Raw genomic sequence first — 13,497 nt, 5'->3', positions numbered from 1 at the left:
CACAATTCCGCACCCCAGTTTGCGTCCGACAAAACATCAAGAAACACTACATCTTCCTCTGATACCCTGGACTGATCTACTATGCTTTTATCTTATTTGCACCAGCGATCATGGGTGTAGTCTGGGGATTGGGGCGCGCAGGTGTGAAGTCTGGAGGAGCATTTTATATCATTGACGAGTACGCGGCATGACCCTGTCGTATAGACCCGGCCATTGTTATCTTTCAGCGATACAGGTGACTACTTCTCGTGAGAGGAGAGACAGGACGTGAGTGGCTGGGGATGAGCGCAAGCGGTTTTGGGGTTCATTATAGCATGTTTGGGCGTTGCTTCTATCGTATTCAGACCCCGCTGTTGAGATTGCCACAATATGGCGGAATATTATTAATGGTTCTGTCCATGGGTGTTGGGTTAACTAGTATGTGCTTCTTTGGTTTGTGTGAGGTTGTGTGGGTGTATCGTGGGGTTGTGATGAGGATGTGATGGGAGTATGGTGTTGAGGGGTAGCGGTAGGGGGTACGTCATAGATCCAGAAGAGTGTAGATGCAACTTGATAAAGGGACAAAAAAACTACTACTGTGTACGTGCGGCATTACCCAGCGTCCGATCCACCACGGCTTATTTTCGATTAAATAGGATTACGCTTCTTCCACCATCCCATCCCGTCAAACCAAACACTCATACAACGGCTGAATCCCAAGTCGCAACTCTCGACTCCCAAGTCTAGTCTCTACTATCACATTCCACCTTATCTACTTGTACCGCAGCTTACAACCTCTGTACATCCATTGTTAAACCTCTCAAGACCACCAAAAGAATACCATAGCAAACCAAACCAAACCAAACCACACGGGACCACAGCAACGAAATCCACTCAAACCCCAAATCTTACTCCGCTATCCCTGTCCCCATCCCCGTCACCATCCAAATCAAATCCATTCCCAAAAATATAAAAAGAAAAAAATGGCAACAAACGGCGCCTCAACGAACCCAACCGGCGACCCGACACCCACATTTGCGAAGGGACAAGGTCCACCTCCGCCGGTGGATGAAGAGACGAAGAAGGACGTGCTCGAGGCGGCGAGGAGGGATCCAGAGGGGGAGAATGTGGGCGGGGTGGATGAGGAGAGGGAGAGGGCCGGGGTGGAGGTTAGGGAGGTGGAAGGGAGAGAGGGGAGGGAAGAGGGTAGGGAGGGTGAGGGGGAGCGGTAGGGGAGAGAGGATAGGCGGTAGGGAGTAGGAGGAGAATGAGTGGTTGGGATAGAAAGACTGTGGGTGAGCGAAGGGATAAAGCAGGTGGTAGGTATGTACTATCCAGTGCAATCGTGCCTATCCTAACTGATGAATCGGGATTAGATGCCAACGACTCCCCATTTGCAGAATAGGGTAAACGATTCGGGTTGAGTAACGTCCATGGTTGGAATTCCCTATATAATTGAAACCCAACCCTTGGAAGCCCCACTGCATATCCCGCACAACCAGACTGTGGAATAAACACCTGCATGAAATGATACCCCAGGTGTGCGACAAACGACAAATGTATTTTATATTTTCGGATGGGTAGTACTAGTGTTCAAATCTGACAGATCTATATCTCTAGCTTAGCTTTTCTTAATAAGGCTTCTAGACTGTCGTATCCTATATATTTTTCGGCATGCCGGCCCAATGACCAATATGAGCGCATTGAGAAGGGCGAACCACTGATCTTGGTCTCCCAACCCCGACCCGCTTCTTGGGAAAGAGATCCGGACCTTGAACGGACGAACGGTAGTATCTGCCGCCATCGGTATGCCGAGGAACAGCATCAGTGCCAGAAACACTCCGGCCCAGACAGAAGCGGAAAGATACCAAGTAAAGTCTAGATCTTTCCCAGGAAGGCCCATATACACCTGTGTTATAGTAAAAACGTTTACAGCGCTGAGGAGCGAAAGCGCCAAAGAGATGGCCGTAAACCAACCGGTCGTTGGCTGGAGCACGGAAGCGAAGGTGCAAAGACTCCAGAGCATCACCCAGGACGCCCGCCGCCTTGCTGATGATGTGGGGAGGGATTCGACACTGGGGTGCTGCTCTTTATGGAGGTCGAAGAGAATTGCAAAGAAGGAAATCATGGCGCCGATTCGGGTGACGCAGTGGGCGGCTTCTCGGCGCGGAGAGTACTCGTGGTTGGATGCTCGAATCAAGACTTCGACGCTTGAAACGGTCGGGTATGCAAATGTGGCCAGCATGGCGGCGTCGAAATCGAGGTTGTCTTTTATGTGGGTAGCGTCGTCCTCCAGCAGTTGATATTTCGTGTGAGGTTTTGGAGATGATGCGATAAGGACCTTCCGAGGAAATCGGTCGAGTAATATGCGACACTCTCCTGACAGCAAGGTGAGAATGCTAGTCAGAAACCAGGCGACGAAAGAGCCGGGTCCATAGAACGAGTTGACGGTATGGGAGTCCGCTTGAGTAAAGCTCATAGAAACCGTCTGGAAGAGAACGTAAAGGAGGTTCAGTCCCATAATGCCTCTTTGGAAACTCCACCATTCTTCGAGGTCATTCGCCATTTCTAGCAGGAAGTGGGGGAGGGGAAAATCAACAAGTTGTACGACCGCTAATGCGGGGAAAGTGTGATTTTGAAGAGAGGGGTCAGAGAATGAAAGTGTGCGGCTGAGGTACGAAGTACGAATCCCGATCCGTTTGCACATTAGCACTTTGGGAATCGGTGCCCTGCCAGCAGCGAGTGCCTCCCCGTGGGGAGATGTTCAATGACCTACAACTAAGGAGGTGTTGCCAAAAAGTTTGGGCCTCCCCTCAGGTGGCTTACGCCACCTGAGGGCTGACAACTTGTAGTCTTAGCATGCTACGCCTTCTCAGCGAAATGTCACAGATCAAAGGCAAGCAGGCAGGCTGGCAAAACAACGGACGTTTAGAAATTCTTTTCCATTCATGAACCCAAATCACTCGAAGAGAGTAGGGGATGTATACCCATATCAAACCTCCAAGGCCTACTAACCTCCCAGGTCCCTCCCAAGAACAAAAAGTGCAGAATTACCATCGTCGCCTCCGCCCAAACCGCAAGGAAAACGGAAATTGCAAAACGAGTGGAACACATAACACCTGTCGGTGGGCCTGACTGACCAGTCGAAGCCCCCGAACAAAATCCCTTACCAAATCAAATCAACCTTGCCAATGCCATCATCCATCGTATCCATATCAGTAGCACTGTCCATAATATTCCCATGCTTCGTCAGAGCATGATCATAATCCATCATAACGTTCTTTCCCAAGCCCAAAGCAAGTGGTATCTCGCCCACTGATATATACGCGCCTGAACACCTCCCATCATGCGCAAAAATATCCCCTCCGCCTACTCAACTTCGTCCTCTCCGCAATTCAAACCCTCACACCCTGCCCTCCCCACCTCAACCTCCTCAATCCCAACCCCGCCGTCGCCCCCCTACCCACCTCCCCAACAGCCTCCCTGCCACACCTACCCGCCTCCTTGGCCGCTCCCCCCAACTCCCCCATCACCTCGGCATGCCCCGTCTCTTTGCCCACTACGTACCCCGCCGAAAAGCTCAGTGCGGAGACGAGCACCACGACGCCCGCGCTGACGACCCAGGTCAGGAGCGTCGGACTGATGTCGTCGATGCCAAGGGCGGTGGCAGCACCGGTGGTGCGGGCTTTCTTCGTGGCGCGGCGGTCTTTGGAGGAGCTGCGGAGTGGCGGTTGCTGATGGGTCGGGGACTGGGGAGCGGCTTTGCGCTTGGTCGGGGGGTCTGGCGATGACGTCGTCGTGGTCGTGGTCGTCGTGGTGCGGGTCCGCGCCGGTGAGGGCGTTTCGCCTCTTACGACGCTCTCGGGCACGAGGCGCAGGGATGTGGGATCTACGCGTGTCGAAGGGCTGGGACTACTGGTAGTGTCGTTGCTGTTCTTGGGTCTGCCTTGCTTGGGTAGACTGCGGACCGCGGCTGCGGCGGAGAGCAAGGTAGATAAGCTGGCTCGCAGGGCTTCGTCGTGCTCGGCGTGGTATCTGTGCGGGGAGAGACCTCCGTAGGGGGGTGAGTGCTGGGGGTAGGAGTGGCGGGCGGAGCGGGTGGTCGGGCGGCGATTGGGTGGGTAGCTGCTGGCTCCTATACGGGGTTCGTCGGTGGAGGTGGGTGGATGAGAGAAGGCGTTTGGTCGGGGCTCGAAGGTGCGTTGATGGGAAGAGCGGGGGTAATTGACGGCCGTTGCGTTTTCGTCGTCGTCGTCTTCGTACTCGAAGTCTCCCTCCCGCTCGGACGTGGTCTCGGATGAAGTGGCAGAGTACATGTCGCGCGAGGGTCGGCGGACCTCGTACTGCAGAGGGGAGGGACCGATGCCCTCGTTCGACGAGGTCATGACGCGATCCGACTCGCTCTCGCTTTCTTCATATTCCTCCTGGCTGCTCCCACCGCCTCCTGCACTCGTGGCCCTGTATCCGGTGCCGATGACGAACTGGCCGCTTGTGCGCGAGCGGCGGCGACGGTGCAGATTGGAGTCATGCTGTACGCGAAGGCCTGTGGTGATGATCTCGTTATCGGCGGAGGAAAGGGACGAGGAGGACTGTCTGGAAGCGATCTCAATCCAGGAATCTGGAGCAGTTAGTATACTGCCATGAAGTGGGAGTGACATTCAAAGAACATACTCTCGGCCCTCAACTGCTGAACCGACGTCGGATTCACCTGCATCTGCACGACGTTCCTCGCAGGCGATTGTGCAGGTGTCTCCGCTCTGCCCGGCTCTCTCCTCGCCCGTTCGGAGGCCATATGTCGTATATCTCTTCTCTCTTCTCTCTTCTCAACCGCAATATCTGCCAACCTCCAACAACGACAGTAACACAGTCAGAGACACCCGATGTGTAAGGAGTGTCCTCGATCCTTCGCAGCGGGGAAACACGTCCAGGCGAGGCGGTCAGTGGGGATGCAGGAATGGTGCAATATGTCGATGCAGGGGACGTGTCTTTGTTGTCCTTAGCAGCGCCCAAGAGCTCCCTTGTCCGCGCCGTCTCCTCTCCTTGCCGTAGTCGTGGTGGGTGCTGGACGCGGCCAGCGAGCAAGCTACTCCAAAGACCCCGCAGTGCGCCCGAGCACGAGATGACGTGTGGGGGACGTGGGGTTGGTCGAGACCCGAGTGAAAGGACTCCTGGGCACAGAAAACAAGGACAAGGACGAACCGCAAGTCGTGAAGAAGAAGAAGAACAGCAAAGTTGAGGAGGGAGAAAGCAAGGCACGCCAGGAGGATTAAGGCCAACTGTAAGGGTCCTGCTGCTGCGAGGTCGTCTTACTACATACATAGACAGTAGATGACAGCCTGCTCTATTGGTCACGCTGCTGGCTCAGCATAGCGGCGCATGCACCCAATCACACGGCCTCTCTTTCTTCCCCGCGTGGCTGAGCTAGAGGGTATGCCATTCTTGATTCACTGTCGCTGTTGCTACATGACCAAAGTCCATCTACGGATGCACTACAGAGTACGCGGTACATGCTGATCAAAGCCCATCTGACACGGACAGAAAAGGCTTAGACATATCAATATGTTTATCTCTCTAGGTGGATAGGACAGGTCAGATGTTGTCGGAACATTCACCCAAAGTTTGCTTCGGGGTAGAGGTCTCGATCCAGTTGGCCTTGGTTGCGGGGAAGGCGTAGGTACGAGACCATTACTGCGTGCACGCGGTCTATGATGATAAGTACTTGGTGGAGTAGGCGAATAGAGGACCTGTAAGGTACACGTGAGGTAGCCTCGGTGTTTGTAGATACCAAGTCCGACTTACTGACGACTATCTGGTAACCTCTACCACAACTATGAAACCCCAAACAAGCAAACAACAAGTATCCAATATCCCCAAAGGACCCCGCATAGGGCCCTTATTTAACATGAGGGAGACGATGTGAACATACCTAGGAATGCAGCGTGTAGATGCAGAGAAGAAGCGGTATCGGCCTGTAAACTGAGACTAGAAGTGATAAAAAGCCCCTTACCGCAGGAGCGGCATGCTGGAAGACTGAAAAGAAAGGAAGAATACTTCAATGCGAGCACCCGAGCGCCTTATAGTCATATGTTCATCCAAATCCTTCTCTTCCCCTCCCCTCCCCTAACCCCAAGCTACTGCTTTTCCTTCTTCTTCTGCTCCTCCTTCTTTTTGTTCTTCTTCGGATCCGCCCTCATCCCCTTAAACGAATCACTGATCCAATCTTTGAACTTCTCCCACGGATTCCGATTCAACCGATCGCTCAGCCGCCGAAACTTGTACATCTCCGCCCAGCAGTCCCTCCCCCACTCACAGCCCGCCATATTCACAAGGAAATCCCGGTCCTTCTCCTGGTAGTGGATTTCTGGGTTATCGCCCTTTTCTCCGCACGCTCCGGCGGGGAAACTGTTGACTTTGCGCTGGCGGATAAACGCCACGTGCGGTCGGATCCACGGTTGGTTGGTGTACATGTATTCGAGGGCATCTTGCTCCTTGTGCTCCCATTGCATATGTTTCTGCTCGTACGCTACTGGGTCCCACCATATATCGAGCAGGCGGTCCGTCCATACGCTTCGCCGGACAAAGAAGGATCCGAGGTTGAAGCCGCCGCAGTCTTGGGGCACGATGATGTTGATGGAGTCGACCTTGCCGTCGCCGACGGGAGAGCGCGTCTCCGGGTCGAGGTATTCTTCTGCCGGAGGATGGGAGATGTTGAGGGGGTTGTAGAGGTTGATGTCGCGGTAGGTGACGTCTTTTAGATGCTTGAAGATGTGGCTTTGGAGGGAGTAGGAGGGCTCCATTATGAATGTGTTTGTATCGAGCCACCAGAACCTGATTTCCTTAGTGTGCATTGGATTCGGATGCTTTTGCAGACTCACCACTCGGCGTGCGGATACTTGCGCATCGCATTCCGGATTGTGTCCACCTTCTCCCAGCTCTCCCTCCACTCGTGCGCATAGCGCTTCTTGGTGCTCATGTCCACCAATTCGAGCTCATAACCCCACTTTTGGGTGTATTTCTTCTTGTTCTTCACGCTGTCTCTCTCAATGGCCCATTCCCGTGGACCCTTCCATTCCATTACACCCCCTCCTTGATTAACTGCGAGAATGACGACGAATTTACTGCCACCGCCTATCGACCGTCGATACACACGATGTAACGCTATCCCAGTCAATAAGCGAAGACCGGATATGTGAGACCATAAGACTTACGAGTCACATAAAAAAGAATAACGGTCAATAAGACTGCTAATATCACTCCCACCGACCGTCTCAGACGCCACAGACTCCTCCCAATGTGTCTCAACAACTCCAACGGCTTGCTGCCCTGGTATCGTCCCCGACCCAACTTCTCCTTCTCCGCATAGCTAAACGGCAAGCTGTTGGAGATGCGACGGAAGTGCTTCCCGAGGAATCCCTGGGACCGGGGAGCGAAACGACCGTAACCCTTCACCTCTGCGCTCCTCGCCTGGGCCGACTCCCACGTCACATTGTGCGAGCTGCCATTTGCAAACCCCGGCATGGGACTCACTCGGCCACCCGTATCGTAGGGTGTGTTGAGGCCAGGACTTGACCAGCCTCCCGGCCGCGGCGACGGCGATCTGGAGCCCATCTTGTTATCAAAAGGCGACGGGGTGCCCGGTATAGTAGGAAGCGGCTCCCCCAGCGACCTCGCCGAAAGGCCACTTGTCGTGCCGAGTCGGCTTCGCGAGTCGGAGGAATCGTGGTGCAGCTGGAGGTTCGGCGGGGGTTGCTTTGCGGCGGAGGAGCGCCTGCGTCGTTGGCCGGCGTTCGCGGAAAAGGTGGTTGGTGAAGCCACGGTGACGGTTCTTTATATTCTAGCCGCGGTAACGGACCCGGAGACGGTATTAGATTTAAGCTGGCCAAGGGCTTGACGAGCGCAAGGAATTGACTCGGCAGCGGCGCCGCGAAGCAAGGCGAGGTGTGTACTTGTGCCGCGACAAAGGAGTGTTCGGTTTTTTGGGGTGGACAGATAGGGAGGACGATAGATTGCGGATAGCCGTGCGACGTCCAGGGTGTGCAAGGTGCAGCGGTTGACGGTCCGCAAGTCGACTTGTTGCACGTCGCAATGTCAGGAGACTGTTGGAAGGACACGAATATGTACAACACGCAGAGAGCGGTGACAGAGTGGAGAAGAGCGTGGACGAGGTTTCTGGGGGGTGCCAGGAGAAAAGGAGAGTGCCATGATCAATTTACCGTCTTCAGCGTTCCCGGACGCCTGGGTCTTGGCGGATTAGGGAGATGAGAAGAGCAATGGCCCTGGCAGTATAGACTAACTGCAGGATCCCTTGGCCAAGTATGGCGAATCTTCCAAAAAACAAGACGAAGCTGAACGCGAAGAAAGAAGCACAAGCCTTTGGGAATCCCCTCTATTGTGTTGTGTGGACATAGTAGTAGTCGCTTCCACCAGAGTACCCCTAAACCGTGTGCGAGCTAGCACTACGGTGTAGTAATAAGGCCCGCTCACACCTGCGATCTGATCAGGCAATTTCTCTTGAAATATGAAGTTGGCTGTGCTAGAAACCGCCCGATCGCAGATGTCTAATAAACTCATCTTGGTGCTCTCACGCTTCAATGTGTAATTCAAAAAACCGCACACAAACTGCGTCCTCCTAGCACAAAGCCGCATCCCTATCATGATATTTATTCGTTAGGCTGCTGCAAAGTCCTAGTCGGTCTATACATGGAATATTTCATACAGAGTATACCCGAGTCCTATTTCGTAAATCCAGGGTTGGAGCTCCTCTAGGCCTCCGCGTACTGTGTAAGCGTAGCCAAACACATCCCGATCGGATCTTAGCGGGGTTTGACGCCACAGCTTGGCGCCCACTTGCGCCACATCCCAGATCACGGGAAGACACCAGTCCAACCTTGGAATCATTGAAGTCTCAATAACGCGGACCTAAACACACAATGTCTCCGAAGAGACATGCAGATTGCCATGCAATCCTCCCGAGCCTGCTGTGTTGCAAGGGCCCCCAGTGACTCGAACCGCTGAGCTGGCTGAGGACGACGGGAGCAGGGGCACGACGGGCCTTGGCAACATGGCTGCGACGGGAGGCCGGCCCTGCAGATTGGCCGGGCGTCTAAATTCCATCATTCACTGGCTCACCACCACATCCAATGCTCCCTCAACGTCGTCTCAGATGGCTGTCCGTCCATGTTGTACATCCAGCCCCAGCGAATCTCGGGCGCCTATGAGCCTCAATCCTTTCGACTAGCGCCCTCTCCAGTCCCTCCATTCCAGTTGGCCACCAATCACCTCACCCATCCGTCCAGCTTCCATTGATTCCCACCCGTACTCCTCTTTGCTCAAACCATCGTGACTGGCACTTCCAGCAAATCAGGGCCTGAAGCGGCCGGACAGAGACATGGCGCGCAACATGGTTACCTGAGTCTTCCAGAAATGTGGAGTCGCGTGTTCCCCTCCGTTACCAAGATCCTTCTCCTGTCTTCCACCTACCTTTTCTTCTCTCTCCCTTCTTCACATTCAGTTTGCTTTTCTGTTGTCGTTGCTCTCTTTAGCATTGTAACCCTCTTTTATTGTTCCTTCTATCCCTCATTACCTCCTGGGCCCCGTTCTTATTCAGACCCCGCACAATAGAACAATACGACTATCACAAACTCTCTTTGTTTCAGCCACCCTGACCGTTTTTGAAACCAAACTCGAGAACAATGCCTTGTCCGTATTCTGACAGCTGATCTACCGCGCTCCTTTCGCTTTCGCCACTCGGATACTTCTTTCCATACTACCATATCGCGAAACTCGAACGACGACGTGAATCGAATTCTCCATACTACGAGTGTTTCTTTTCGACTACTTAGACGGCCTGCGCTGACGCAGTGCTTCAATCATGCCCGCACCCTACGATAATCAACCCGAAACCCTGCCTATCCACCTGGACGACGCATACCTACCCCGTAATGAGACAAAGGAAAGGTCGCAATGGGAGCTTGATGCTCAGATTGCGGCTCGAAAGGCCATGGCCAAACGCCACTCCCGTTCCTACACTGCACGAATGTCACGGACGAAGTCACGGAAGAAGGATATAGCCGCAAGACCGGCAAAGCCTACGATCGACACGAGCTTTGCAAGACACAAGGGCTGCTTGCCACGCCAGGTCTACCCCAAAGAGAACGACGTAAGAACAGGAGGCTCTGTCAAGAGACCTGGATGGTTTGGCGTAAACAGGTCTGGCACCAATGGAAAGGGTTTAGGCATTATGAAAGGCACACCCCAGCCTGGGACTCAACCTGAGGACTACATCACGTCTCCACACCAAGAGCCGAAGACTGCGGACTCCTTGATGACCCCAATGACAACGGGCTGGATGGACATATCCCCTTCGGATCGGCCTATCCCAATCGGAATCTCTCTCCCTTCTGACAGTCTGCCTGATTTGAGCCCCTACCAGACAACGCGGAAACGATCAGAGAGCGATGCCACTCTGATTACTCCAAGCATCATCATCACACCCGCTGCTGCAATGAAGTCGGTATGGTCACCTGATACTGAGTCTGAGTACACGCCGAGCGTCTACTCCCGCGGGACCTTCAACGCTTTTGCAATGAGGTCAGATGTGCCACCAGTCCCAGCACTCCCCCAAGGTTTCAAGTCGGCGACGACAAATATCACCTCTGAGCAATCACAAGACTCAAAAGCTCCACCTGCAAATCGTAGCAGGAACGGAACGCTCGACTCCGCAGGCACCGCTTTTGAAGATGTCGACCTCGACTGGAAAAGCAAAGATCGTATCATGTCGAGCAGTACCGTGTTCGAAGAAGACGAGATCCCACTGCGTGGTGCAGGTGCCCACGCTTCAGTCCTCTCGGTTGACACCTCAGTGGTCCCTACTCCACGCCGATCACAAGGATGGTGGAATTATATCACAACTCCCTTCGAGTTCTCGAGAACGAACTCTGTGTGGACTCAGGGTGGGAGGAATGGCCAGAGGACTCCTGACATTCCCATACTGCCACAAAGATTTGGAGGCGTGAACGACCCTCCTGCTTCCCCATCTACCTATATCTGGTCAGCAACGGACAAGAGTCCATCTTTGAAGAGTCCATCTTTGAAGAGTCCATCTTTGAATGATTCGCCACTATTCCCCATCGCCTTCTCCACCGCCATCAAGGTGTCAAATGTGGACGAGAACGAGCTGAGCGAAAGGAGCGGGGATCAACAATCCGAGACGAATGTCGGTGCTCCCAGCATTAGTGCTAGCACCAGCAACACCGCTGTGGCATCAGTGACAGTGGCCAACAATATTACGAATCATCACCATCAGAAAGCAGACCAGAGCGTCGATCGTGATATCACCTCTCCGTCTTCGGCCATGTCCGCTGCTCCCGTGGTCGGAACTGCGGCGATTGGCACCGTCTTGACGGCACGTCAACCCCCGGCGCAACAGCAACCACAACAAGCAGCACAGCAACCTCCCATCAATGTGAACATCGTATTTCACGACAGGCGGCCTGATGTTGAGGTTCACACGGTGGACGTCAGCCGGTCGGTCGCTCAACAGACCGTTCCTACTCCCAATCTGGTGCCGACTGCCTACCAGGCTCGTAATGGAGACAGCCCGGAGTCTAAAAGTGGATTCTCTCCTCCACCTCCACAGTTTCCCCCACCACCCAGACAGTCCACCCCCGCTTCTGCCTCCTCTTCTTCGCACAAGGAAACGGGAAATCAATCGAATGTCGGCGCATCTTTCCATGGAAACTCCCTTGTATTCCCGCCGCCACCACATTTTGAGCATGCACGGGCTCAGTCTGCTTCAATTCCAAATAGTAGGACCAGCTCGCCGGTCCCATCGGAGTTCAAGAAGGAGAAGCCGCAGAAGCAGCATCGCAAAGTTTTCCACTTGGCAGATCGGCTCCCGGGTTGGCTCCCCTTTGGTGGCCGTGCAAGAACTAAGAAACAGACGAAGCAAAAGAGCCGTCGGAAAAAGTGGTGCATAGGCTGTTGTTGCTGCTTCCTCATACTCGTCCTCCTAGCCATCCTTATCCCCGTATTGGTTGTCGTCACTCGCAGAAACAACAGTAGCAGTAACAACGTTCCGAACGGCACGCAACCTCCTGCCCAGAACGGACAGCAGCCTTCCATTAAGTGGCTCAACCTGACTGGGTATCCTCCAATGCCCACGGGAATTTCGACTATAGCGCAACCCGAAGCTGTGGAAGAAGAAACTGGTTGTATAGCACCGGCCACGGCGTGGAGCTGCGCTGTACCCAAAGAAGGCCAGCAAGCCATCAAGCCAAACAAACCCGATCAGCCCAACCTACGCTTTGAGATCATCTTCGAGAACGGAACCATCGCCGATCCGTCCAAAACACGACCAGCGCGGAGGGCCGCGAATGCTGTATCGGCTGGGGCATTTATTCGCTCCCTGCTACTACGTCCTCGTGCACCTCCGTCGGCATCGCCCCCAGCACCTAATGCAGACCATTACAAGTTTCTGGGGGAGACTACCGACGGTAATACTGGTCCCTTCGAAGGCGAAGAGACGCCCTTCTTTCTGTCTTTCCTGGATCTTCCTGACGCGGTTCCCTCCCGTCTCCTGAAGCGCCAGGCCAGCAACATCACATCCGGCATACCCCCACCGCAACTCAACCCCGACGGCACCGCCGCGCCAGCGAACCTCCTCCCCGAAGCAAAAGGCCAACCCCTTCGACTCTTCAACCGCGGCAAGGACAACGAACACTACGGCTTCTTCCTCTACTACGACCGCTCCATCTTCCTCAAGGAAACAGTCCGCAACTTCACGCGCGGCGGCAACCCGGCCGACCAGGACGGCGGCAGTCCCAAGGAAGCGGCCACGGTGCGATGTACCTGGGCTCAGACCCGTTTCCTCGTGCAGATCTGGACCCGGAGCCAGACGAGCAAGCCGCTCCTGGGGTCGTCCCCTAATGCGCCCACCAATTCAGACTTCAAGCGACCCGGCTCGTTTCCCTACCCCGTCACCGTGACGATAGACCGACACGGCGGATCCGCGACGGAGAAGATGCTGTATTGCTATAAGATGGAGGTTGACGGCAAGATTCGCGATCTCAACCAAAACAAGCAGTTTCTGAGAGAGGATCGGGCGTTTGGCGGAAACCTTGTGAGGCCCGGTGGTGGGCCGGTGCAGGATGTGGGAGGCGTGATTGATGGCGGGAGCGGCGGGTGTAGGTGCCAGTGGCAGAATTGGTTGGCTTGAGAGTGATCGTGTTTTCTTTTGTTGGATTTGCATGGTTTGGTTGGGGATTTGCTGGTCTTGCCGGACCTTTGCATCACTTTGTTTTCTTGAGTTTTTGTGGGATTGCATTGCTGGTTCATTCAAGGCATGGAGGTGCTTGGATATGTGAAACCACTACTGGTTGGATTCATAGGTTTTCTTGTAGTATATATATTCATATAACGTGTTTTACAAGCGAGTGGACACCCCACCAACTTTCTACAACGCGTGAACTCCCAGCCCTCATGGCACCCCCAACCCAAGGCCAGCCAGCCTCGTACGAG

The 13,497-nt window shown here is 54.2% G+C and overlaps 5 protein-coding genes across 5 annotated transcripts; 1 reads left to right on the top strand and 4 right to left on the bottom strand.

The window, feature by feature from the left end:
* Nucleotides 1-844: 844 nt before the first annotated feature.
* On the bottom strand, nt 845-1,428 carry EI97DRAFT_24015 (uncharacterized protein). The gene is made up of 2 exons (XM_033794050.1): nt 1,353-1,428; nt 845-1,306 (listed from the first exon to the last, which is right to left on the bottom strand). The coding sequence occupies exons 1-2, from the start codon at nt 1,371-1,373 to the stop codon at nt 929-931; spliced, it is 399 nt and encodes a 132-aa protein (XP_033658770.1). The 5' UTR covers nt 1,374-1,428; the 3' UTR covers nt 845-928.
* Nucleotides 1,429-1,522: 94 nt separating this feature from the next.
* EI97DRAFT_429285 (uncharacterized protein) lies at nt 1,523-2,807 on the bottom strand. The gene has a single exon (XM_033797405.1). It carries the CDS (start codon nt 2,543-2,545, stop codon nt 1,601-1,603), a length of 945 nt encoding a protein of 314 aa, XP_033658769.1. The 5' UTR covers nt 2,546-2,807; the 3' UTR covers nt 1,523-1,600.
* Nucleotides 2,808-2,902: 95 nt separating this feature from the next.
* EI97DRAFT_491207 (uncharacterized protein) lies at nt 2,903-5,264 on the bottom strand. Its single transcript, XM_033802256.1, has 2 exons — nt 4,651-5,264; nt 2,903-4,597 (listed from the first exon to the last, which is right to left on the bottom strand). The coding sequence occupies exons 1-2, from the start codon at nt 4,769-4,771 to the stop codon at nt 3,375-3,377; spliced, it is 1,344 nt and encodes a 447-aa protein (XP_033658768.1). The 5' UTR covers nt 4,772-5,264; the 3' UTR covers nt 2,903-3,374.
* A 447-nt stretch (nt 5,265-5,711) lies between these two features.
* On the bottom strand, nt 5,712-9,093 carry EI97DRAFT_491205 (uncharacterized protein; the record flags this gene model as incomplete). The annotated part of the gene is made up of 4 exons (XM_033802255.1): nt 5,712-6,807; nt 6,855-7,137; nt 7,188-7,804; nt 8,909-9,093. 4 exons carry the CDS (start codon nt 9,091-9,093, stop codon nt 6,111-6,113), a joined length of 1,782 nt encoding a protein of 593 aa, XP_033658767.1. The 3' UTR covers nt 5,712-6,110.
* Nucleotides 9,094-9,850: 757 nt separating this feature from the next.
* EI97DRAFT_409858 (uncharacterized protein) lies at nt 9,851-13,400 on the top strand (the record flags this gene model as incomplete). Its single annotated transcript, XM_033796684.1, has 4 exons — nt 9,851-10,492; nt 10,613-11,194; nt 11,408-11,509; nt 11,618-13,400. The coding sequence occupies 4 exons, from the start codon at nt 9,851-9,853 to the stop codon at nt 13,193-13,195; spliced, it is 2,904 nt and encodes a 967-aa protein (XP_033658766.1). The 3' UTR covers nt 13,196-13,400.
* Nucleotides 13,401-13,497: the final 97 nt, after the last annotated feature.

Source organism: Westerdykella ornata (assembly GCF_010094085.1).
Source record: "Westerdykella ornata strain CBS 379.55 unplaced genomic scaffold EI97scaffold_1, whole genome shotgun sequence".
NCBI classification, from domain to species: domain Eukaryota; kingdom Fungi; phylum Ascomycota; class Dothideomycetes; order Pleosporales; family Sporormiaceae; genus Westerdykella; species Westerdykella ornata.
This window is presented reverse-complemented; position numbering and strand designations above follow the sequence as displayed.

What these genes read in the sequence shown, in the direction of transcription:
- EI97DRAFT_24015 (XM_033794050.1), bottom strand. Translation starts at nt 1,373, where the DNA reads ATGGGGAGTCGTTGGCATCTA. An exon ending in TGGGGAGTCGTTGGCATCTA is followed by an intron (nt 1,307 to 1,352) that starts ATCCCGATTCAT and finishes ACTGGATAGTAC; the next exon opens with ATACCTACCACCTGCTTTAT.
- EI97DRAFT_429285 (XM_033797405.1), bottom strand. Translation starts at nt 2,545, where the DNA reads ATGGCGAATGACCTCGAAGAATGGTGGAGTTTCCAAAGAGGCATTATG.
- EI97DRAFT_491207 (XM_033802256.1), bottom strand. Translation starts at nt 4,771, where the DNA reads ATGGCCTCCGAACGGGCGAGGAGAGAGCCGGGCAGAGCGGAGACACCT. An exon ending in TCAGCAGTTGAGGGCCGAGA is followed by an intron (nt 4,598 to 4,650) that starts GTATGTTCTTTG and finishes TAACTGCTCCAG; the next exon opens with ATTCCTGGATTGAGATCGCT.